Source organism: Salmo trutta, chromosome 32 (genome assembly GCF_901001165.1).
Source record: "Salmo trutta chromosome 32, fSalTru1.1, whole genome shotgun sequence".
NCBI classification, from domain to species: Eukaryota; Metazoa; Chordata; class Actinopteri; order Salmoniformes; family Salmonidae; genus Salmo; species Salmo trutta.
Window position 1 is genome coordinate 38706205 of NC_042988.1, and position 25951 is coordinate 38732155.

General features: G+C 42.5%; 1 protein-coding gene across 2 annotated transcripts; it reads left to right on the plus strand.

Annotated features, from left to right (window-relative positions):
- Positions 1–655: 655 nt before the first annotated feature.
- On the plus strand, positions 656–24166 carry LOC115171857 (epidermal growth factor receptor kinase substrate 8-like protein 1). 2 transcript variants are annotated; one of them, XM_029729038.1, is made up of 15 exons: positions 656–750; positions 5081–5186; positions 5278–5336; positions 5694–5826; positions 6389–6477; positions 7487–7561; positions 9606–9754; positions 10452–10596; positions 10706–10761; positions 11850–11958; positions 12432–12572; positions 13249–13381; positions 20643–20808; positions 21437–21569; positions 23643–24166. In XM_029729038.1, exons 2-15 carry the CDS (start codon positions 5081–5083, stop codon positions 23727–23729), a joined length of 1581 nt encoding a protein of 526 aa, XP_029584898.1. In that variant the 5' UTR covers positions 656–750; the 3' UTR covers positions 23730–24166. The 2 variants fall into 2 exon arrangements, with proteins under 2 accessions (XP_029584898.1, XP_029584899.1); XM_029729039.1 differs by lacking the exons at positions 21437–21569; positions 23643–24166 and adding an exon at positions 21005–21298.
- Positions 24167–25951: the final 1785 nt, after the last annotated feature.

The window sequence follows — 25951 nt, forward strand, 5'->3', positions numbered from 1 at the left end:
TCGACCCATTGCTTCCAGACCTTCAGGATGTGTGTGTCTGGGCTGGGTTGTGAGCATAAAGATGTTTATGTTCTCTGTAAGTTAACGGACAATAAAATACATCTCATCTTATTATCACGTATTAAAGGTGCATACGCACAAGAAAAGACTCCAAACCTTGTGTGCTCCAGTTTTCCTTTTCCTGCAAAGGTGGATATTTATTAAATTTGAACTAGACAGGAAAGTATCTCCACAGACACCTTAGGCCATGTCCATACGTACACACAACCTGTAGTATTTGAAGAATTGTACTGCAAGGCAATATCATTTTTTGAAAATGTAGGTGTTTGGTGACACGCTTAAGCATTCAATGATACATATTAAAACAGATGTATTTGCCATTGGAGATTGCATAGCAGGGTTTATTTACATTTCTGAGATTCAGATCAGATCAGCCCTTAGCACAGGCAACAACTAAGAGAACTGTGTCACAGAGAAAGTGTGTGTGAGTGTGCGTGTGTGCGTGTGTGTGTGTGTGTGTGTGTGTGTGTGTGTGTGTGTGTGTGTGTGTGTGTGTGTGTGTGTGTGTGAGAGAGAGAGAGAGAGAAACCAAGTGAGATTTGTGGAGAGAGGAAGGCTAGACTTGTTTTTCTTGTTCTTGCATATCTCCAGAAGGAGGGACCGACAGGTGTAAACAGAGCAGGATGTGACAGTAGACAGACAAGGCTGTTAGACTGGGCTGGAGGAATACACGCAGACACACACCACAAGGTACGGACAATTTCTATATGGATTATACCCTGTGTGTGTGTGTGTGTGTGTGTGTGTGTGTGTGTGTGTGTGTGTGTGTGTGTGTGTGTGTGTGTGTGTGTGTGTGTTTGTGTGTGTGTGTGAGAAAGATGTGAAGACCATCATGAACAGTTTGGTGTGAGGTTAGACAGGACTGTCAGTCGTGTGTAGTTGTTGTGAATATAGCCAGAGGGAGAGAGAGAGAAAGAGAGAGAGAGAGAGAGAGACAGAGAGAGAGGAGAGAGAGACAGAGAGAGAGAGAGAGAGAGCGAGAGAGAGAGAGAGAGAGAGAGAGAGAGAGAGAGATGAGCAGAGTAAGGACCAGTTAAATCAGGGGTGTTAAACTCATTCCATGGAGGGCCTAGAGTCTACTGGTTTTTGGTTTTTCCTTTCAATTAAGACCTAGACAACCAGGTGAGGGGAGTTCCTTACTAATTAGTGACCTTAATTCATCAACCAATTACAAGGGAGGAGCAAAAACACTCGGCCCTCCATGGAATGAGTTTGACATGTGAGTTAAGGTCAATACATTGTTAAAAGGAGCAGGGTATTTTGACAGTGCCCTTTGGAGGTAGACTGTCTGATCAGAATTATAGAAACATATTTTGACACATGGCTTTCTTTAAAACACATTTTTTAAATCAGCCTTATGGATTTCAATAGAAGTCAATATCAGGAAAATAACTGCTTATGTTCAGAAAATTCTATGGATTTGGTCTATGATGTCATTGCACTGAATCTGTCAGTGACCCACACACACAGACACAGACACGCACACGCAGACGCACACGTGCACACACACACAGACACAGACACAAACACACACACACACACAAACACAACACACACACACACACACACACACACACACACACACACACACACACACACACACACACACACACACACACACACACACACAGACACACACACACACACACACACACACACACACACACACACACACACACACACACACACACACACACAGAGACACACACGCACAGAGAGACACACACACACACACACGCACAGAGAGACACACACGCACACACATTGGAATGCTAAACAGCATTCTCACTGTCAGCTGAGGGAATGTGACAATGTGACGCACACCTCTGGCCTCTTCCTGTTTTTTGTTGTTGTATTTTTTTTTTACAATACAGGTAGTAGAGGAATCTCCATCTTCCACCATTTTCAATTAATGAAACATGGTCTTCAATATGGACCACAATGAGTTAAATGAAGTGTATTACTGCTGGGCTGGAACGAAAACACGCACCCAGTAGCTCTTCAGGACTCTTCAGGACTCATTTCGCACAGCATGTTTGTACCAACTGATAATAGTGGCGCAGCGGTCTAAGGCACTGCATCTCAGTGCCAGAGGCGTCACTACAGACCCTGGTTCAATCCCGGGGTGTATCACGACCGGCCGTGATCGGGAGTCCCACAGGGTGGTGCACATTTGGCCCAGCGTCGTCCGGATTTGGCCGGGGTAGACCATCATTGTAAATAACAATTTATTCTTAACTGACTTGCCTAGTTAAATAAATACAATAATAAAATACACTGCTGCCCCCTGTTGGTGAAATCTGACTGGGCAGTTACACTGTTGCCCCCTGTTGGTGAAATCTGACTGGGCAGTTACACTGCTGCCCCTTGTTGGTGAAATCTGACTGGCAGTTACACTGCTGCCCCCTGTTGGTGAAATCTGACTGGACAGTTACACTGCTGCCCCCTGTTGGTGAAATCTGACTGGGCAGTTACACTGCTGCCCCCTGTTGGTGAAATCTGACTGGGCAGTTACACTGCTGCCCCCTGTTGGTGAAATCTGACTGGGCAGTTACACTGCTGCCCCCGTTGGTGAAATCCCCCCTCGTGGTTGTACTGTACCTTCTGAACCACATGGTGGTAGTCTATGGTTGTACTGTACCTTCTGAATCACATGGTGGTAGTCTATGGTTGTACTGTACCTTCTGAACCACATGGTGGTAGTCTATTGAGGTACTGTCTTTTGAACCACATGGTGGTAGTCTATGGTTGTACTGTACCTTCTGAATCACATGGTGGTAGTCTATGGTTGTACTGTACCTTCTGAACCACATGGTGGTAGTCTATTGAGGTACTGTCTTTTGAACCACATGGTGGTAGTCTATGGTTGTACTGTACCTTCTGAATCACATGGTGGTAGTCTATGGTTGTACTGTACCTTCTGAACCACATGGTGGTAGTCTATGGTTGTACTGTCTTCTGAATCACATGGTGGTAGTCTATGGTTGTACTGTACCTTCTGAATCACATGGTGGTAGTCTATGGTTGTACTGTACCTTCTGAATCACATGGTGGTAGTCTATGGTTGTACTGTACCTTCTGAACCACATGGTGGTTGTCTATGGTTGTACTGTACCTTCTGAACCACATGGTGGTAGTCTATGGTTGTACTGTACCTTCTGAACCACATTGTGGTAGTCTATGATTGTACTGTAACTCCTGAACCACATGGTGGTAGTCTATGGTTGTACTGTCTTCTGAATCACATGGTGGTAGTCTATGATTGTACTGTAACTCCTGAACCACATGGTGGTAGTCTATGGTTGTACTGTACCTTCTGAATCACATGGTGGTAGTCTATGGTTGTACTGTCTTCTGAACCACATGGTGGTAGTCTATGGTTGTACTGTACCTTCTGAATCACATGGTGGTAGTCTATGGAGGTACTGTCTTCTGAACCACATGGTGGTAGTCTATGGAGGAACTGTCTTCTGAACCACATGGTGGTAGTCTATGGAGGTACTGTCTTCTGAACCACATGGTGGTAGTCTATGGAGGAACTGTCTTCTGAACCACATGGTGGTAGTCTATGGTTGTACTGTAACTCCTGAACCACATGGTGGTAGTCTATGGAGGTACTGTCTTCTGAATCACATGGTGGTAGTCTATGGTTGTACTGTCTTCTGAACCACATGGTGGTAGTCTATGTCAAAGCTTGCTAGTGAGAGCTTCCCTCTCCTGTTTGGTTATTGCACGGTCGCAGTGCTGACGTTTGCATAAAGTTGGGAATTTTTTGGGGGTTGTGAGTTCTAGTCGCCGAAGGTTAATGTCAAATGCGCTACAACCTGCCTCGGATTGAATCTCTGTCCTACTCTAAATCCTAGTCCCTACCTGCTGATTGAATCTCTGTCCTAATCTATATCCTAGTCCCTACCTGTTGATTGAATCTCTGTCCTAATCTAAATCCCAATCCATACCTGTTGATTGAATCTTTGTCCTAATTGAAATCCTAGTCCCTACCTCTTGATTAAATCTCTGTCCTAATCTAAATCCTAGTCCCTACCTCTTGATTGAATCTCTGTCCTAATCTAAATCCTAATCCCTACCTCTTGATTAAATCTCTGTCCTAATCTAAATCCTAGTCCCTACCTCTTGATTAAATCTCTGTCCTAATGTAAGTCCTAGTCCCTACCTGCTGATTGAATCTCTGTCCTAATCTAAATCCTAGTCCCTACCTGTTGAGCCATTACAGATCTGAAGGAAGTGGATCAGTGTAGATCAGGGATAGGTAACTGATGGGTGTGGGGCCACAAAAAAACTGAACTCATCATGAGGGACCACAGTTGCTCTTAGGTCTGCCAACATCGATATATTATATGTTTTTAGTTAATTTCCTGCAATTCTGCATATTTTGCCATGGGGAGTAGATAAAATGTTTCAGTTTTAAAGCAAGTTTGCTGCATTTCTACACATTTTGCCATGGGGCAGAGAAAATATTTTGCAATTGTATAACTAATTTCATGCAATTCTACTAATTTTGCCATAGGGTGCAGGCAAATCTTTGCCGTTTTTAATATGATAACTGATGATCAATGGGCCCCACCCCGGTCGCTAATTCGACCATGCTGACTACAAGTTTAGATAGCTGGTCGCTAGACTCATTTAGTTATATGTAAAATTGCGCGACTAAGATCTCCTCGGCAAAAACGTCAAAATTAACAGATTACTATTTTGAGGAAGTGTATTCTGGCTACAGCATCTCAAAATGGACAAACAGTACTATTGCTGCTTTTTTCTCGTTTTTCAAGCGAAAGTCTTTTAAGGAAGTATGCAAGCACACTCGGGCTAGCCGCCAGACAAACTGAAGCATGCTGACGTCTTAAGGAATATAACAAAAATACTTCTTGATGCCATCACCATTACTCTCTCTCTCTCTCTCTCTCTCTCTCTCTCTCTCTCTCTCTCTCTCTCTCTCTCTCTCTCTCTCTCTGTCTCTCTGTCTCTCTCTGTCTCTCTCTGTCTCTCTCTGTCTCTCCCTCAGATGTCTGGGACACCACCCCCAGTACGTCCTAGGAAGCCATCAGGTGTTAGAGTCATGCCCCATGATGGTCAACTTCCTTCCCATGGCTACGCAAAGGTGTTCAAAGGTGTGTGTATGTGTGCGCACTGTATGTGTGTGTGTGTGTGCGTGCATGTGTGTGTTGTTTAAACTGACATCTATGTTATATCTCTTGTCAGTGAATGGGGCCAGTAGTGAGCCAAAACACACATCTCGAGGACATGCAGAGAGAGAGGTGGTATGTATCTGTATTTGTGTGTTCATACAGTATGTTTGCAACTGTGTGTGTGCATGTGTGTGAGTGTCTTTGTGTGTGTGTTTGTGTGTGTGTGTGTGTGTGTGTGCATGTGTGTGTGTCTTTGTGTGTGTCTTTGAATGTGTGTGCATGTGTGTGTGTGCGCACATGTGTGTGCGTGTGTGTCTTTGTCTGTGTGTGCGTGGATGTGTGTGTCTTTGTGTGTGTGTGCGTGTGTGCGTGTGTGTCTTTGTGTCTTTGTGTGTGTTTGTGTGTGTGCATGGCTGCTTGCAGAATATTCCTCTCACCAGACCACTGCATTGATGTGTCTGGTTTAGCTGGGATGTGTTCTTCCTTCAGGAGATCCTAAACCACTGTTTTGATGACGTGGAGCGCTTCATGGGCCGCCTGCAGCAGGCTGCTGAGGCTCAGAGCATCCTCAACCAGAGGAAGAGGAAGAGCAGAAAAAGCAAGAAGAAAGAGAAGCAGGATGGTGAGAGAGAGAGAGTGAGAGAGAGAGAGAGTTATTAAAGGTGGTAAACAGCTGTCGGATGGGGCTGGAGAAATGTAACCACTCTCAACTCTCAAAAATAGATGAGACCAAAAATGAGAGCAAAATAATAGTTTTAACCATGTTTTTTTGTTGGCTATACCGTGTTTGTTTACAATTGCATTGTTTTCAAACATTGGAGTAAATAAAACAACTTTATATTTTGGGTTCTGATGGGGTATGGCTCATGAGGAATTTATAAGTTATATTCTTCAAGAATCAATGGGCACATATCATTAATTTAAAAGTAAAAAATGCATGCAGCAATCACAGGACCCAATCCATTCACAGCACAAACAGGACGGTCTTCAATACAGTGTAGAGGTATACTTACTGTAGCATTGGCTAGTGGAACTGTAAAGTGGCACCTCAAGAAGCGATGAACCGGAGGAAGGGTCTAGTGAAATGAATAAAGTTGTGCATGTGTTCTGGGTACTATTCTTGAATGTTAATTCATTGACGAATCCCCATCATAGTAGTTGATTGTTTTGTGTTTTGTGTGCAGATGATTTGCTGACCCTGAAAGCCTGCCCTCCACCCGAGGAGGAGTTTGTTGACATTTTTCAGAAAGTCAAGTACTCCTTCTGTCTGCTGGTGAGCCCATGTAGTGGAATAACAGAGGCATTTGTTTCTGACTATTGTCCCTCTCTGTCACACAAAATCAATCTTTCGTATGTAAGGCTAATTTCTTTCTAATTTTCTCACCTCAGTATACGCCGGTGTCTGGTGTAGTGCTAACCTTCTCGACTCTGGACAACACATGTCCCCTTGGAGACGGGGTTCCAGCATCCTTACATATTTTCTGCCCTGTCTATCTCCCAATATGTTCCTACATCTGTCTGCCCTCTGTCTATCTCCCAATATGTTCCTACATCTGTCTGCCCTCTATCTCCCAATATGTTCCTACATCTGTCTGCCCTCTATCTCCCAATATGTTCCTACATCTGTCTGCCCTCTATCTCCCAATATGTTCCTATATCTGTCTGCCCTCTATCTCCCAATATGTTCCTACATCTGTCTGCCCTCTATCTCCCAATCTGTTCCTACATCTGTCTGCCCTCTGTTTATCTCCCAATCTGTTCCTACATCTGTCTGCCCTGTCTATCTCCCAATCTGTTCCTACATCTGTCTGCCATCTGTCTATCTCCCAATCTGTTCCTACATGTCTACCCTCTGCCTATCTCCCAATCTGTTCCTACATCCGTCTGCCATCTGTCTATCACCCAATCTGTTCCTACATATGTCTGCCCTCTGTCTATCACCCAATCTGTTCCTACATCTGTCTACCCTCTGTTTATCTCCCAATATGTTACTACATCTGTCTGCCCTCTGTCTATCTCCCAATATGTTCCTACATCTGTCTGCCCTCTGTCTATCTCCCAATATGTTCCTACATCTGTCCTATCATGTAATAAAAATACAGATTTTCCCTTTAAAAAAAGAAGCTCAGTACTTTCCTCCGTTTTACTATCTGTAGCTCAGTTAGTAGAGCATTAGCAACGGCAGGCTTCCATTCCCGGGACCACCCGTACATCAACTCAGCGTGAATGTAAGTTGCTTTGGATAAATAGCATATATTGTTATTATATTATTTTGCTTTCAGGACCGCCTGAAGTCGTCCATCACAGAGCCGTCTTCTGGGGAGCTGGTGCATCACGTCTTTATTCCCCTGGGCCTGGTATGTATTTACTAGCCTGGTTCCAGATATGGTCACTGGTCCCAGACCTGTCCACTGGGCCTGGTATGTATTTACTAGCCTGGTTCCAGATATGGTCACTGGTCCCAGACCTGTCCACTGGCCCTGGTAGGTATTTACTAGCCTGGTTCCAGATATGGTCACTGGTCCCAGACCTGTCCACTGGGCCTGGTATGTATTTACTAGCCTGGTTCCAGATATGGTCACTGGTCCCAGACCTGTCCACTGGCCCTGGTTGGTATTTACTAGACTGATCCCAGACCTGTCCACTGGTCCCAGACCTGTCCACTGGCCCTGGTAGGTATTTACTAGACTGATCCCAGACCTGTCCACTGGTCCCAGACCTGTCCACTGGCCCTGGTAGGTATTTACTAGACTGATCCCAGACCTGTCTACTGGTCCCAGACCTGTCCACTGGCCCTGGTAGGTATTTACTAGACTGGTTCCAGATATGGTCACTGGTCCCAGACCTGTCCACTAGCCCTGGTAGGTATTTACTAGACTGGTTCCAGATATGGTCACTGGTCCCAGACCTGTCCACTGGGCCTGGTAGGTATTTACTAGACTGATCACAGACCTGTCCACTGGCCCTGGTAGGTATGTACTAGACTGATCCCAGACCTGTCCACTGGTCCCAGACCTGTCCACTGGGCCTGGTAGGTATTTACTAGCCTGGTTCCAGATATGGTCACTGGTCCAAGACCTGTCCACTGGGCCTGGTAGGTATTTACTAGACTGATCCCAGACCTGTCCACTGGGCCTGGTAGGTATGTACTAGACTGGTCCAAGACCTGTCCACTGGGCCTGGTAGGTATGTACTAGACTGATCCCAGACCTGTCCACTGGGCCTGGTAGGTATTTACTAGACTGGTCCAAGACCTGTCCACTGGGCCTGGTAGGTATGTACTAGACTGATCCCAGACCTGTCCACTGGCCCTGGTAGGTATGTACTAGACTGATCCCAGACCTGTTCACTGGTCCCAGACCTGTCCACTGGGCCTGGTAGGTATGTACTAGACTGATCCCAGACCTGTCCACTGGTCCCAGACCTGTCCACTGGGCCTGGTAGGTATGTACTAGACTGATCCCAGACCTGTCCACTGGTCCCAGACCTGTCCACTGGGCCTGGTAGGTATTTACTAGCCTGGTCCCAGATCTGTCCACTGGTCTTGGTAGGTATTTACTGGCCTGATCCCAGATCTGTGTGTTCTGTATAGCCAACTCCATTGGTCGCTGACAATGCAGTACCAACAGACCTGGGAATTAGGACACTGATACCAAAGATTTTTATAACTAACCCAAGATAGACCACAGCCTATTATTTCCAATGGGAACCAATGAATCATAGTGAGCAGAACAAGGAAGGAGGTGGGCAGAGCCTAACACGAGCTAGCGAGATCCTATTGGCTCATTCTAGCATGTATTTGCATATTTCCATTAGAGAACGCCTACTCTGTGAAGTGTGCATGTGCAATAACTCAATCCACCCTTGCACTCCTCCTAAACAACGCACATTTTAGAATCTTTGACAAACAGTAAAGTATACAAAACTTAGTCCACTCGGATATCTAACAAATTATAGTTTGGGAACAGAAAACTGTATAGGGAGTCAAATGTTTCAGCGATGAGAAAATTAGCAGAATGACGGCCAAAATCTTCTCCCACTGCTGGCCACTGGGCTTCCTCTCACTACCATATTTGGTAGTGAGTGGAAACGCCAAGCAGATGCTCACATTCATCCGGTGAAATATCTGGTTCATATCTGTGGTGATACTATATGATTGTCTGTCTGTCTGTCTGTCTGTCTGTCTGTCTGTCTGTCTGTCTGTCTGTCTGTCTGTCTGTCTGTCTGTCTCTGTCTGTCTGTCTGTCTGTCTGTCTGTCTGTCTGTCTGTCTGTCTGTCTGTCTGTCTGTCTGTCTGTCTGTCTGTCTGTCTGTCCTTCCTTCCCAGGCGGACAGAGGTCGGGATGGATGCATCAGTGTTAAGTCTGAGATCAATTCATGTCTCTCTCTCTCTGGTCTCAGATGGTGAAGACTACTGGTGGGCCAGAGATGGGGGCGACTGTGGTCAGTCCAGCCCTGACCAGTGGTGCTGTGTCTCTACTGCAGAAGCACCTGACCGATGACGAGAAGGAGCTTTGGACCTCCTTAGGGCCTAACTGGACCTTACACTGGTAATATAATCATATATGCTATTTAGCAGACGCTGTTATCTAAACTGACTTACAGTCATTCGTGCATACATCTTACGTATGAGTGGTCACGGGAATCAAACCCACTATACTGGTGTTACAAGCACCATGCTCTACCAACTGAACTACAGGGGAAACTGTGTGTGTGTGTGTGTGTGTGTGTGTGTGTGTGTGTGTGTGTGTGTGTGTGTGTGTGTGTGTGTGTGTGTGTGTGTGTGTGTGTGTGTGTGTGTGTGTATGTGTGTGTGTGGGTGTGTGTATGTGCATGTGCATGTGTCTGTGTGTGTGTGTACTACATATGATATCTGTGCTTATTGATGTACAGATGCCATATCTTAATTTGAGCCTGTTTCACACAGCAGGAAAATAATCCTGCAGCAACAGGAAATGTGAATTGTTGTGTGGATTATAGTTAATGGACATTTTTTGTAGGGTTTGATACATTTTTTCGTTAGTGCAAGTCTGACATTTAAAGTGGAAAATACACATTTTAGAAGCCTTTTTAGACCTTGAATACACTACATGTTTGCATTTCCTGCTGTGCAGGAAAATTCCTGCAACAACAGGATGATCAAATTAAGATACTGCATCTGTATGTTTGTGTGTAGTTCATATGCACATTGTCATCCATTGACAAGGCTCAAGACAAGTCCTGACCTTTGGCCTCTTTCTCTCCCAGCTCCCAGCTTATTGAGTCTGTCCCTCCATACTCACCTGTCTTTCTGGATGGATGGCAGCCTAAGGCCTTTGACCCAGAAGGTCAACTTTGGGAGGACCCAATCAAGTCACAGCACAAACAGGACGCTCTTCAATACAGTGTAGAGGTATACTTACTTTACCATTGTCTAGTGGAACTGTATGACATCCCATTTAGATTGTAATTGATTAGATTTAATTTTGTAATTATTGCTTCTTATTCCTTCCCTAATTTAGGACCCTCCTGATCAGGCGGAGGAAGGAGCCAGCTCAGTCCAGCACACTGACGAATCGTACGTTTCTGAGATCCCCAATAACTGCTGTAATGCTTTTTGTTTACTGATTCACACAGTTCACGACAAACACAGTTTCACCACTGATTATGGCACCTTTCACCTTTCACTAAGCTTTATGATGGAGTGCTTGGATCCAATAACTTCCTGTGTCCATAAAACAGAGGGGTGTTTTTAAAAAAGTAATTACTTTTCTATTATTTATATATTTCATATATAATATATAACTTTATTAATAATAAATCATTAATATAGTAAAACAGTAAGTCATTAAAACTAGTTTCCATTACTACCATGTTATTAACTCTTTATTCCACGCTGTAATGAACAGTCCTACTGTTTTTCAAAACACCATCAATATTACAAAGAAACAACATCTGTGTGTGAGAGATGACAGGTAACACAAACTGATCACACAGTTAAATGACAGGTAACACAAACTGATCACACAGTTAAATGACAGGTAACACAAACTGATCACACAGTTAAATGACAGGTAACACAAAGTGGGACTGTCAACCTTCTAATCCAATACGGCTGAGAAGTTGGCGAGGAGATTGAATTTGAGGAATCAAGGAAATACAATTGAGATCGACCCTAGGACTGTCTGATACAACTGAGATCGACCCTAGGACTGTCTGATACAACTGAGATTGACCCTTTGGACTGTCTGATACAACTGAGATTGACCCTTTGGACTGTCTGATACAACTGAGATTGACCCTTTGGACTGTCTGATACAACTGAGATTGACCCTTTGGACTGTCTGATACAACTGAGATTGACCCTTTGGACTGTCTGATACAACTGAGATTGACCCTAGGACTGTCTGATACAACAGATTAACCCTAGGACTGTCTGATACAACTGAGATTGACCCTTTGGACTGTCTGATACAACTGAGATTGACCCTTTGGACTGTCTGATACAACAGATTGACCCTAGGACTGTCTGATACAACTGAGATTGACCCTAGGACTGTCTGATACAACTGAGATTGACCCTAGGACTGTCTGATACAACTGAGATTGACCCTATGACTGTCTGATACAACAGATTGACCCTAGGACTGTCTGTTTCTCCTCCAGAGATGGCAGTGAACTTCCACCTGAGGGTGAGAGGATGTTCAGCTGCAGCTACGGCTTTGTTGCCAGGAACAGCAGTGAACTCTCCGTGCTGCAGGGAGAAACTCTGGAGGTTTTTATTCTACAATCTGTGTACTACATGACAACACGTGACAATAACGTGACAATAACATGACAATAATGTGTGAACTGCATGTTAAATACTGTCTGAGTCCCAAACAAGACCCTACTCCCTATATAGTTTGCTTCCTTTGACCAGAGCCCATAGGGTCTACTTGTGTTAATTTACAGAAGTTCACATGAATTGAATTATCCTGATTACTTAAAAAGTTCTCACAAATGAATTCCATTCAGTAAGCTTTATTGTCTTGATTCAGTATATCTCACATGGCCATGAACACATAGAGCTTTATTGTCTTGTTTCAGTATATCTGACATGGCCATGAACACATAGAGATGTATTGTCTTGATTCAGTATATCTCACATTGCCATGAACACATAGAGTGAACACATTATTTATCAACAAGTAAATCCCAATTCCATATTATAAATACAAATCCTAATTGAAATCTTCTCTCTTTCAGGTGATTGAGTCGTCAAAGCGTTGGTGGAAGTGCCGCAATAACTTTGACCAGATTGGGTTTGTTCCCTTCAACATTCTGGAGCCTCTGTCTGCCCTCAACAACAACCATAGGGATAGCCCAGTGGCACTCAGACAGTCCCAGGTAATGGACACACACATGCACGCACGCACACACACATAGACACACACACACACATACACACACACACACACGGTTGACACCGTTTCCACACTAATGGTGCCTCTTTACAATGATGTGATACAACTTTGATACAAAGTCCCCATTTGTTGTAGCAAACAAGTATCATGAAACACACACTTTGTGACTTGTCAGATAAATATCAGCAAGCTAGCTAGTGGTCTGCTTGGTTAGCTAGCTAGTGGTCTGCTTGGTTAGCTAGCTAGTGGTCTGCTTGGTTAGCTAGCTAGTGGTCTGCTTAGTTAACTAGCTAGTGGTCTGCTTGGTTAGCTAGCTAGTGGTCTGCTTGGTTAGCTAGCTAGTAGTCTGCTTGGTTAGCTAGCTAGTGGTTTGCTTGGTTAGCTAGCTAGCTGCTTGGCTAAACACAGAATGTCAGCACACTGTTTTCTGATTGGCTAAACGGATCCATTTCGTCTTTAGCTAAGATTTGAGGTTTTGAATCTTGGAATCTACAGCAGACGACATGAGACGTTCTAAAACTACAACAGATCAAGCTAATTTCGTTTTTAAATGGCATAAAACCGTCTCCTCTCCGCTGTTGTATCTGAACTGGGCTTAATAGACGCATACTCACCGACTCATCTGAGTTACCCTGTGTGTTCCTGTCTCTGTTTGACAGAAGGTGCCCTTCACCCCTCCAAGGCACTTCTCCTACACCCCCTCCAGCCGAGAAGGGGCCAACTTCCCCGCCGTGCCCCGCCGTCCTCAAAGCATGTCCCCCTCCACTATGACAGGGGGCGACAGAGACAAAGGTAAGCCTGTGGATTGGTGGTCTATAGTGGTCAGTGTCACCACCCACCTCCAGGTACACATTCCTCCCTCTGACCGTTGACACACTTTCCTCCATGTATTTAAATAGTTTAGCCAATGAGGTTTCTGCATTATGATGCATTTACATGACACTACAACATTCTATACAGCCATGTTAGCTCTTCATTTACATGACACTACAACATTCTATGACAGCCATGTTAGCTCTTCATTTACATGACACTACAACATTCTATACAGCCATGTTAGATCTTCATTTACATGACTCTACAACATTCTATGACAGCCATGTTAACTCTTCATTTACATGACACAACAACATTCTATGACAGCCATGTTAGATCTTCATTTACATGACTCTACAACATTCTATACAGCCATGTTAGCTCTTCATTTACATGACTCTACAACATTCTATACAGCCATGTTAACTCTTCATTTACATGACACTACAACATTCTATACAGCCATGTTAGCTCTTCATTTACATGACTCTACAACATTCTGTCAGTCATGTTAACTCTTCATTTACATGACTCTACAACATTCTATGTCAGCCATGTTAGCTCTTCATTTACATGACTCTACAACATTCTATGTCAGCCATGTTAGATCTTCATTTACATGACTCTACAACATTCTATACAGCCATGTTAGCTCTTCATTTACATGACACTACAACATTCTATGACAGCCATGTTAGATCTTCATTTACATGACACTACAACATTCTATGACAGCCATGTTAACTCTTCATTTACATGACACTACAACATTCTATGACAGCCATGTTAGATCTTCATTTACATGACTCTACAACATTCTATGACAGCCATGTTAGATCTTCATTTACATGACTCTACAACATTCTATGACAGCCATGTTAGCTCTTCATTTACATGACTCTACAACATTCTATGACAGCCATGTTAGCTCTTAATTTACATGACTCTACAACATTCTATACAGCCATGTTAGCTCTTCATTTACATGACACTACAACATTCTATGACAGCCATGTTAGCTCTTCATTTACATGACACTACAACATTCTATACAGCCATGTTAGATCTTCATTTACATGACTCTACAACATTCTATGACAGCCATGTTAACTCTTAATTTACATGACTCTACAACATTCTATGACAGCCATGTTAGATCTTCATTTACATGACTCTACAACATTCTATACAGCCATGTTAACTCTTCATTTACATGACTCTACAACATTCTATACAGCCATGTTAACTCTTCATTTACATGACACTACAACATTCTATACAGCCATGTTAGCTCTTCATTTACATGACTCTACAACATTCTATGTCAGTCATGTTAACTCTTCATTTACATGACTCTACAACATTCTATGTCAGCCATGTTAGCTCTTCATTTACATGACTCTACAACATTCTATGTCAGCCATGTTAGATCTTCATTTACATGACTCTACAACATTCTATACAGCCATGTTAGCTCTTCATTTACATGACACTACAACATTCTATGACAGCCATGTTAGATCTTCATTTACATGACTCTACAACATTCTATACAGCCATGTTAGCTCTTCATTTACATGACACTACAACATTCTATGACAGCCATGTTAGATCTTCATTTACATGACTCTACAACATTCTATACAGCCATGTTAGCTCTTCATTTACATGACACTACAACATTCTATGACAGCCATGTTAGATCTTCATTTACATGACTCTACAACATTCTATGTCAGCCATGTTAGCTCTTCATTTACATGACACTACAACATTCTATACAGCCATGTTAACTCTTCATTTACATGACACTACAACATTCTATGACAGCCATGTTAACTCTTCATTTACATGACTCTACAACATTCTATGACAGTCATGTTAACTCTTCATTTACATTACTCTACAACATTCTATGTCAGCCATGTTAACTCTTCATTTACATGACACTACAACATTCTATGACAGCCATGTTAGATCTTCATTTACATGACTCTACAACATTCTATACAGCCATGTTAGCTCTTCATTTACATGACTCTACAACATTCTATGTCAGCCATGTTAACTCTTCATTTACATGACTCTACAACATTCTATACAGCCATGTTAGATCTTCATTTACATGACACTACAACATTCTATACAGCCATGTTAACTCTTCATTTACATGACACTACAACATTCTATACAGCCATGTTAACTCTTCATTTACATGACACTACAACATTCTATACAGCCATGTTAGCTCTTCATTTACATGACACTACAACATTCTATGACAGCCATGTTAGATCTTCATTTACATGACTCTACAACATTCTATACAGCCATGTTAGCTCTTCATTTACACAACACTACAACATTCTATACAGCCATGTTAGCACTTCATTTACATGACTCTACAACATTCTATGACAGCCATGTTAGCTCTTCATTTACATGACACTACAACATTCTATACAGCCATGTTAACTCTTCATTTACATGACACTACAACATTCTATACAGCCATGTTAGATCTTCATTTACATGACTCTACAACATTCTATGACAGCCATGTTAGATCTTCATTTACATGACTCTACAACATTCTATGACAGCCATGTTAGATCTTCATTTACATGACTCTACAACATTCTATGACAGCCATGTTAGATCTTCATTTACATGACTCTACAACATTCTATACAGCCATGTTAGATCTTCATTTACATGACTCTACAACATTCTATGACAGCCATGTTAGATCTTCATTTACATGACTCTACAACATTCTATGACAGCCATGTTAGCTCTTCATTTACATGACTCTACAACATTCTATGTCAGCCATGTTAGCTCTTCATAGCTCACTAACCCAATTCAACATGCTATACATGACTAATAAGCTGCTGCAGTAGTGAGGAGGCTGTACAATGTAACACTAACTCTGCATAGAATGTAACTGCTGTTACAAAGATATGACTGTCTTATAGACATAATGTAACTGCTATAAAAAATATATGACTGTCTTATAGACATAATGTAACTGCTGTTACAAATATATGACTGTCTTATAGACATAATGTAACTGCTATAAAAAATATATGACTGTCTTATAGACATAATGTAACTGCTGTTACAAATATATGACTGTCTTATAGACATAATGTAACTGCTATAAAAATATATGACTGTCTTATAGACATAATGTAACTGTTGTTACAAATATATGACTGTCTTATAGACATAATGTAACTGAAATACTCATGACACATAAAAAGGTATCTAGTTAGCCTGGCTAACTGTAGTCTATACTAACTGGCTACTTAGCTAGCAATGATGATTATCTCATAAACACTATAAAGGCACCACATGACTTTATCCCCTGACAGACAGCATGTCAAAGACACCATGTACTGGTAATCCTCACTTGTTATATGCAGCACAAATACAGCTAAACATGGTGCAACTTGGAACTTGTCTTGATACTTCCAAGGAGAAGTCACAAACTATCTGTTCTCTGTCTTCAACTCACTATTTATGTGCAGTTGAATAACGATTCATTATTTTTGAACGACCACTTTTACTGACTCGAGAGTCATGATGTTTTTTGTTGTGACTCGTTTATTTTAGTGGTTTGTTTGACCTGCTAGTACTGGTCACAATGAGTCCTACAGCAGGATTAATACGCGCTCCTCCGGGTCAGCAGCTCCAGAGATGTCCTCCGACCACCAACTGTCTGTCATCATGTCCTCAGGGAAATAAATCATGAGCATAGAGAAGAAAAATACATGTTTAGAACTGATCATTGATCACATGGTGCAAAAATGAAGGCAAGTAATTGATTATTGAATGGTATGAGGGACCTACCTTAGTAGAACCAAAACATACACAGCCTCTGCTCAACAAACCCGAACTGGAGAATGAATCATTTAGGGGCTGCAGTTCACGAACCACATTGTGCTTAAGCAATGCATTCCGCCATGAGTCGTTCTCAATCTAGTCCAAGAGTCGTTCACTATCTAGTCCAAGAGTCGTTCACAATCTAGTCCGGTTGCGCTCACAACTTGACCTCGTTCAAATATATCAAGAATGTTTTTATTTGTATGTTTAGCAATCAATAAACATAGATGTTTTAAACATTTGACATGTCTCAGTCACACAGCTCCAATAAGTCCCTTATGGTGAACAACATGTGAACGAGAGGCTTGTAGAATCATGACTTTTTTGAGTTTTCAGTTCATCGTTCGCCGGTAGAGGGTCTTTCATGCTCTGGGCAATACTGACTCAAATGAACAAAATGAGTCGAAAGATTAGTTCTTTTGACTGAACGAGTCTGAAAGATCAGAGTCAGTAAAAAAAGCCTAACTTTCCATCACTGCAACTCACTGGCTGGAGGCGGGACTTACAACTAACAGGTGGAGGAGAATGTCTCTGATTGGGTAGAAAGTTAGGGGTGATTGACTGATGAGCTGTCATGCATTCTAAATAAAGGGACAAACTAGGTGTGTATAGAGAAATACTAAATATGAATGTGTGACTGTTTTAACAATCCTATTCCCTACATAGAGCACTACTCTTTTTTTACAATTCAATACCAGAATAGTGCACTATATAGGGAATAGGGTGCCATTTGGGATTCAGCATAGCACTACTCTTATCAGGCACTCTGTGTTTTCTGTTCATAGCACTGCAGACTGGCTGGCTACTTCTAAAGGTTTAGTGGTTGTGTTATACCTGCATGTTCTGTATGATGTTGCTAAGCCTCCTGATAATATCCAACCACTCTAGATCCCTCTGGATAAAATGGGTTAAATGACTACAATATAGTTAATGTAATGTCTAACCATAAAGCTGTGTAGTCCCAGTCAATGTAGTCAATGTAATGTCTAACCCCAAAGCTGTGTAGTCCAAGTCAATGTAATGTCTAACCCTAAAGCTGTGTAGTCCAAGTCAATGTAGTCAATGTAATATTTAACCCTAAAGCTGTGTTGTCCCAGACAATGTAGTCAATGTAATGTCTAACCCTAAAGCTGTGTAGTCCCAGTCAATGTAGTCAATGTAATGTCTAACCCTAAAGCTGTGTAGTCCAAGTCAATGTAGTCAATGTAATATTTAACCCTAAAGCTGTGTAGTCCAAGTCAATGTAGTCAATGTAATGTCTAACCCTAAAGCTGTGTAGTCCAAGTCAAAGTCAATGTAGTCAATGTAATATCTAACCCTAAAGCTGTGTAGTCCAAGTCAATGCAGTCAATGTAATATCTAACCCTAAAGCTGTGTAGTCCAAGTCAATGCAGTCAATGTAATATCTAACCATAAAGCTGTGTAGTCCAAGTCAATGTAGTCAATGTAATGTCTAACCCTAAAGCTGTGTAGTCCAAGTCAATGTAATGTCTAACCCTAAAGCTGTGTAGTCCCAGTCAATGTAGTCAATGTAATGTCTAACCCTAAAGCTGTGTAGTCCAAGTCAATGTAGTCAATGTAATATTTAACCCTAAAGCTGTGTAGTCCAAGTCAATGTAGTCAATGTAATGTCTAACCCTAAAGCTGTGTAGTCCAAGTCAATGTAGTCAATGTAATATCTAACCATAAAGCTGTGTAGTCCAAGTCAATGTAGTCAATGTAATATCTAACCATAAAGCTGTGTAGTCCAAGTCAATGTAGTCAATGTAATGTCTAACCCCAAATCTGTGTAGTCCAAGTCAATGTAATGTCTAACCCTAAAGCTGTGTAGTCCAAGTCAATGTAGTCAATGTAATATTTAACCCTAAAGCTGTGTAGTCCCAGACAATGTAGTCAATGTAATGTCTAACCCTAAAGCTGTGTAGTCCAAGTCAATGTAGTCAATGTAATATCTAACCATAAAGCTGTGTAGTCCAAGTCAATGTAGTCAATGTAATATCTAACCATAAAGCTGTGTAGTCCAAGTCAATGTAGTCAATGTAATGTCTAACCCTAAAGCTGTGTAGTCCAAGTCAATGTAATGTCTAACCCTAAAGCTGTGTAGTCCCAGTCAATGTAGTCAATGTAATGTCTAACCCTAAAGCTGTGTAGTCCAAGTCAATGTAGTCAATGTAATATTTAACCCTAAAGCTGTGTAGTCCAAGTCAATGTAGTCAATGTAATGTCTAACCCTAAAGCTGTGTAGTCCAAGTCAATGTAGTCAATGTAATATCTAACCCTAAAGCTGTGTAGTCCAAGTCAATGCAGTCAATGTAATATCTAACCCTAAAGCTGTGTAGTCCAAGTCAATGCAGTCAATGTAATATCTAACCATAAAGCTGTGTAGTCCAAGTCAATGTAGTCAATGTAATGTCTAACCCTAAAGCTGTGTAGTCCAAGTCAATGTAGTCAATGTAATGTCTAACCCTAAAGTTGTGTAGTCCCAGTCAATGTAGTCAATGTAATATCTAACCATAAAGCTGTGTAGTCCAAGTCAATGCAGTCAATGTAATGTCTAACCCTAAAGTTGTGTAGTCCCAGTCAATGTAGTCAATGTAATATCTAACCATAAAGCTGTGTAGTCCAAGTCAATGTAGTCAATGTAATGTCTAACCCTAAAGCTGTGTAGTCCCAGTCAATGTAGTCAATGTAATGTCTAACCCTAAAGCTGTGTAGTCCAAGTCAATGCAGTCAATGTAATATCTAACCATAAAGCTGTGTAGTCCAAGTCAATGTAGTCAATGTAATGTCTAACCCTAAAGCTGTGTAGTCCAAGTCAATGTAATGTCTAACCCTAAAGTTGTGTAGTCCCAGTCAATGTAGTCAATGTAATATCTAACCATAAAGCTGTGTAGTCCAAGTCAATGTAGTCAATGTAATGTCTAACCCTAAAGTTGTGTAGTCCCAGTCAATGTAGTCAATGTAATGTCTAACCCTAAAGCTGTGTAGTCCCAGTCAATGTAGTCAATGTAATGTCTAACCCTAAAGCTGTGTAGTCCAAGTCAATGTAGTCAATGTAATGTCTAACCCTAAAGCTGTGTAGTACCAGTCAATGTAGTCAATGTAATGTCTAACCATAAAGCTGTGTAGTCCAAGTCAATGTAGTCAATGTGTGTGTGTGTGCGTGTGCATGTGCGTGTGTGTGCGTGCGTGTGCGTGTGTGTACGTGCGTGTGCGTGTGTGTGTGTAGTTGTGTGTGTGTGTGATAGAGTACATGTTTATAAGTGAGAACATGCTTGTAACAGTGTGTGTATACAGTATGTGCACATTCTTAACTGACATTAAATGTGTGTGTGACCCCTGTACACAGGCTTTATGGTGAACGGTGAGCTCCTCCAGCGGCTGGCCAATGGCAGGGCGGGCTCCATCCGTCCCCTAGTGATCCCCCGCACCACAGACACCTCGGCCCCCCTGGACTACCACTCCCCTCCTGCTGAGGTAGAGGGCTGGCTGAGAGGGAAGGGCTTCACTGAGCCGTGAGTGGGTGTAGTGGAGCTAGTTCAGTCAACTACAGTATACTTGATATACACCATATTTCTGTCACACGTTTATCCTTTCTAGCATGGCCATAATGAAAACCACCTTACCTTACTCTGCCCTATATCTCTCTCTATTCATGACAGTAACACTTCTGACCACCTTACTGTCCCATATCTCTCTCTCTCTATTCAGGACAGTAACACTTCTGACCACTTTACTCTGCCCTATCTCTCTCTCTATTCAGGACAGTAACACTTCTGACCACCTTACTCTGCCCTATCTCTCTCTCCCTATATCTCTCTCCATTCAGGACAGTAACACTTCTGACCACCTTACTCTGTCCTATCTCCCTCTCTATTCAGTACAGTAACACTTCTGACCACCTTACTGTCCCCTATCTCTCTCTCCATTCAGGACAGTAACACTTCTGACCACCTTACTGTCCCCCATCTCTCTATCCATTCAGGACAGTAACACTTCTGACCACCTTACTCTGTCCTATCTCCCTCTCTATTCAGTACAGTAACACTTCTGACTACCTTACTGTCCCCCATCTCTCTATCCATTCAGGACAGTAACACTTCTGACCACCTTACTGTCCCATCTCTCTCTCTCTCCATTCAGGACAGTAGCACTGCTGGGGAGACTCACTGGTGCTGAGCTCTTTGCCCTGAGTAAAGAGGACCTGCGTATGTTTTCACCAGAGGAGGGTGCCAGAGTGTACAGCCAGATGATGGTGCAGAAGGCTTTACTGGAGGTACAAGCAACCCCATTGACTGGAAACCCCATTGACTGGAAACCCCATTGACTGACAACCCCATTGACTGACAACCCCATTGACTGACAACCCCATTGACTGGAAACCCTATTGACTGACAACCCCATTGACTGACAACCCCATTGACTGACAACCCCAATGACTGACAACCCCATTGACTGGAAACCCTATTGACTGACAACCCTATTGACTGACAACCCCATTGACTGACAACCCCATTGACTGGAAACCCTATTGACTGACAACCCCATTGACTGGAAACCCTATTGACTGACAACCCCATTGACTGACAACCCCATTGACTGGAAACCCTATTGACTGACAACCCCATTGACTGGTAACACCATTGACTGGCAACCCCATTGACTGACAACCCCATTGACTGGAAACCCTATTGACTGACAACCCCATTGACTGACAACCCCATTGACTGACAACCCCATTGACTGGAAACCCCATTGACTGACAACCCCATTGACTGGTAACACCATTGACTGGCAACCCCATTGACTGACAACCCCATTGACTGGAAACCCTATTGACTGACAACCCCATTGACTGGTAACACCATTGACTGGCAACCCCATTGACTGGAAACCCCATTGACTGACAACCCCATTGACTGACAACCCCATTGACTGGAAACCCTATTGACTGACAACCCCATTGACTGGCAGCCCCATTGACTGGCAGCCTCATACACTGGCAGCCCCATTGACTGCCAACCCCATTCTCATCACAACTCTTATAGAGTTGTATCAAAACACATCACTTCCTCAGTACTCCTCTTATTTATCCTTTCCCTCTGTCTTCCTTCTCTTCTGGTTGACACAACTCTCACATTATAGATAGATCCTTGGTTCCCATGCTTTTTCTCTCTCTCCTCTTCCCTCCCTCCTTCTCTCCTTTCTCTCCTCTTCCCTCCCGCTCTCTCTCCTCTTCCCTCCCCCCTTCTCGCCCCATCTCCTAATTCCTATTCAGCGTGACTGGGAGTCTCTGGGAGTTTCTGGGTGTAGATGAATTAATACTTCTAATGATGGACTGGTGTTAGATGTGTAACACATGAATCTCATATATATTGTTGGATGGACAAGGTTGTAAAATGTCAAGTTATGTTAAAAGGACTATACTTCCTGTTTAATTTAATGAAGGGAGTGAAGTGAGTCATTTTCCATTTTGGAATCTAACCAATATATTGTAGAACCTTAATCCAACACCTAGAGACTTCCTCAAGAGGGTCAGACCTCTTGGTGTAATGGTTAGGGTGTTATGTTGACAGTCACTGGACCAGGGTTTGAGTCCTGGTATGGGCTACACCTGAATTTGCTACACTGTGGCCAGGACTACATGTCAGAAGGGGGATGACTCAAGGAAGGCACCTCCATCAGAGAGGTGTGTACACATGAGGGACTTGGTAAAGAGAAGCGTGGGGATACACTCTCCAGAAGGAAGGGGGTAATGACCGTTACGCCAAGAGGTCTGAACCTCTTGACGAGGTTGCTAGGTGTTGGCTGGACTTGGGTTGGAGTCCCAGTCTGGGCTACCCCCTAAGTTCACTACAATATCATAGCACATACTGTCTCACTGGAAGTGAGAGTAGTACATTCACATTTTATAATTTGACCAACCAGTAGTGACTTGACCTTTTCATTACTGTGCTTTGCTACAGACAAGAGGCTAACGTTAGCAAATAACTCTACTAGCTCCCTAACATTAGCAAAGTAACTCTACTAGCTTCTTAACGGTAGCAAAGTAACTACTAGATCCCTAACGTTAGCAAAGTAACTCTACTAGCTTCTTAACGGTAGCAAAATAACTACTAGCTCCCTAACGTTAGCAAAGTAACTCTACTAGCTTCTTAACGGTAGCAAAATAACTACTAGCTCCCTAACGTTAGCAAAGTAACTCTACTAGCTCCTTAACATTAGCAAAGTAACTACTAGCTCCCTAACATTAGCAAAGTAACTCTACTAGCTCCTTAACATCAGCAAAGTAACTACTAGCTCCTTAACAGACTGTATTTCTTCCTTTCTTTCTCTCCATTTCTATTAGGATGTCCGCAAATCTACAGAGCTGGAGACAATGATGGAGAAACAGAAGCAGAAAGCGGACTTCCAGCTGGAGAGCAGGAGGCTGTGACCAAGAACAAGCTATACACATGTATATCACTGATACTGATACACAGATATCACTGGTTGATGGACGCCAACACAATAACATCACTGTCACTGATTAAGAGGACACACACACTCACTAACATTGTCTGTATGGAGACTCTGATACAGACATTTCACTTTTAAAGGGTTCACCCAAACTATAAAATGACTTGGTTTTCTTAAGGCGTCCGCATGCTTCCCAGCCGAAACAGTTCAGTAGAGTTTGTGCATATATTATGATGACATTTTGTGACATTGTTGTTTGTTTTGGACTTTGGTGAGGGTTTTTTTGGCTGTTCAGGTACAACATTTTTCTTGATGCAAGCAGAAGTCTCCAGCCGAAGACTATGCCCCTTCGTCTGTGATTGGTCAACAGAAGGGATTCTTCAATAAAGTCCGTTGTCATTCAACGAGAGATGACTCATTTTCATGCAAGAGTTTTCATTATGAAATACTGCACCAAACATCTTAGTTAGATGGACAATTGCACGACTACGATCTCCTCTGAAAAAATGTCAAAATGAATGACAGATTTCTTGAGTTACAGTATCTTTGAACAAATCTGACTATTTTGAGGAAGTGTATACTGGTTACAGCGTCTCAAAATGGACAAATAGTACTGTTGCCATTTTTTTTGTTCAGTTCGGCTAGCCGAGTTCAGCTAGGCGCCAGCCAAACTGAAGCCTGCTGACGCCTTTACCCTGTAAGCAGTCTATCATGTTTTAGGAGAAGACCCAGAAGCAGACAGTGTCGAAGTAACACAAGTTTTTTACTACAACAGGGGGCAGGCAAAACGACAGATCAAGGGCAGGCGGGGGTCATTAATCCAGATCAGAGTCCCTAAGGTACAGAACAGCAGGCAGTCTCGGGGTCAGGGCAGGCAGAGGTCAATAATCCAGTGTGGTGTGACAAGGTACAGAATGGCAGGCTCAGGGTAGGGGCAGGCAGAAAGGACTGGCAACAGACAAACAGAGAACACTGGTATAAATACACTGGGGATAATGGGGAAGATGGGCGACACCTGGAGAGGGGTGGAGACAAGCACATAGACAGGTGATACAGATCAGGGTATGACACTTCTAGGTTACATGTTAATGTTGCACATTTCCCCAAATTAGGAGGGAATAAGTAGGACATCTGGGAATCCTCCAAGTAGGATTTCTGTAAAATCTTGGAATTTGGGTAAAGTTACCATAATTTTGCAACCCTTTTCGGTAACAGGTAGCCTAGCGGTTAGGAGCATTGGGCCAGTAACCGAAAGATCATTGGTTCAAATCCCGAGCTGGCAAGGTGGAAAAATATGACATTCTGCCCTTGAGTAAGGCAGTTAACCCCCTCAACAACTGCTCCCCGGGCACCGATGACATGGACATCGATTAAGGCAGCCCCCCGCACCTCTACAATTTAAAGGGGATTGTTTACATGTGGAAGGCATACTTTGGTTGAATGCGTTCAATTGTTTAACTGACTAGGTAGCCCCCTTTCCCTCATATAGTAACTTCCATCAGGATATCCTTCCTCCTCACACAGAGACAGAACAACATGGTGGTGTTCATTAGGGTTAGACAGGATGAGTCCTAGGTTATATAGTAACTACCACCAGGATATCCTTCCTCCTCACACAGAGACAGAACATCATGGTGGTGTTCATTAGGGTTAGACAGGATGAGTCCTAGGTTATATAGTAACTACCACCAGGATATCCTTCCTCCTCACACAGAGACAGAACAACATGGTGGTGTTCATTAGGGTTAGACAGGATGAGTCCTAGGTTATATAGTAACTACCATCAGGACCTTCTTCCTCCTCACACAGAGACATAACATGGTGGTGTTCATTAGGGTTAGACAGGATGAGTCCTAGGTTATATAGTAACTACCACCAGGACCTTCTTCCTCCATATAAGTTAAAATATGGAATTATTTTAAGAATGTCATAACATGGATCATTTAGCTATTTGATTTGGGATTTAAGGAGTCACCCTTTAGGTATAATTATTTTTAATAAAAACAATAATTTGATAAAATAGTGAATTTGGCCTTTACTACTATAGCCCACAGATATGCATTGAATAACACATCTCTGTTGTTAGTCAGGAACTTAATTGGTTCTTCTCACTGATGTAGTCATGGCACTACCTGATACTAGAACAGTGGTTCTTAACCTGGGTTCGATCGAACCCCAGGGGTTCGGTGAGTCAGTCTC

Coding starts and splice junctions, on each gene's coding strand:
- LOC115171857 (XM_029729038.1), top strand. CDS start 5,081: ATGTCTGGGACACCACCCCCAGTACGTCCTAGGAAGCCATCAGGTGTT. Junction 5,187..5,277: donor CTACGCAAAGGTGTTCAAAG/GTGTGTGTATGT, acceptor ATCTCTTGTCAG/TGAATGGGGCCAGTAGTGAG. Junction 5,337..5,693: donor GACATGCAGAGAGAGAGGTG/GTATGTATCTGT, acceptor TTCTTCCTTCAG/GAGATCCTAAACCACTGTTT.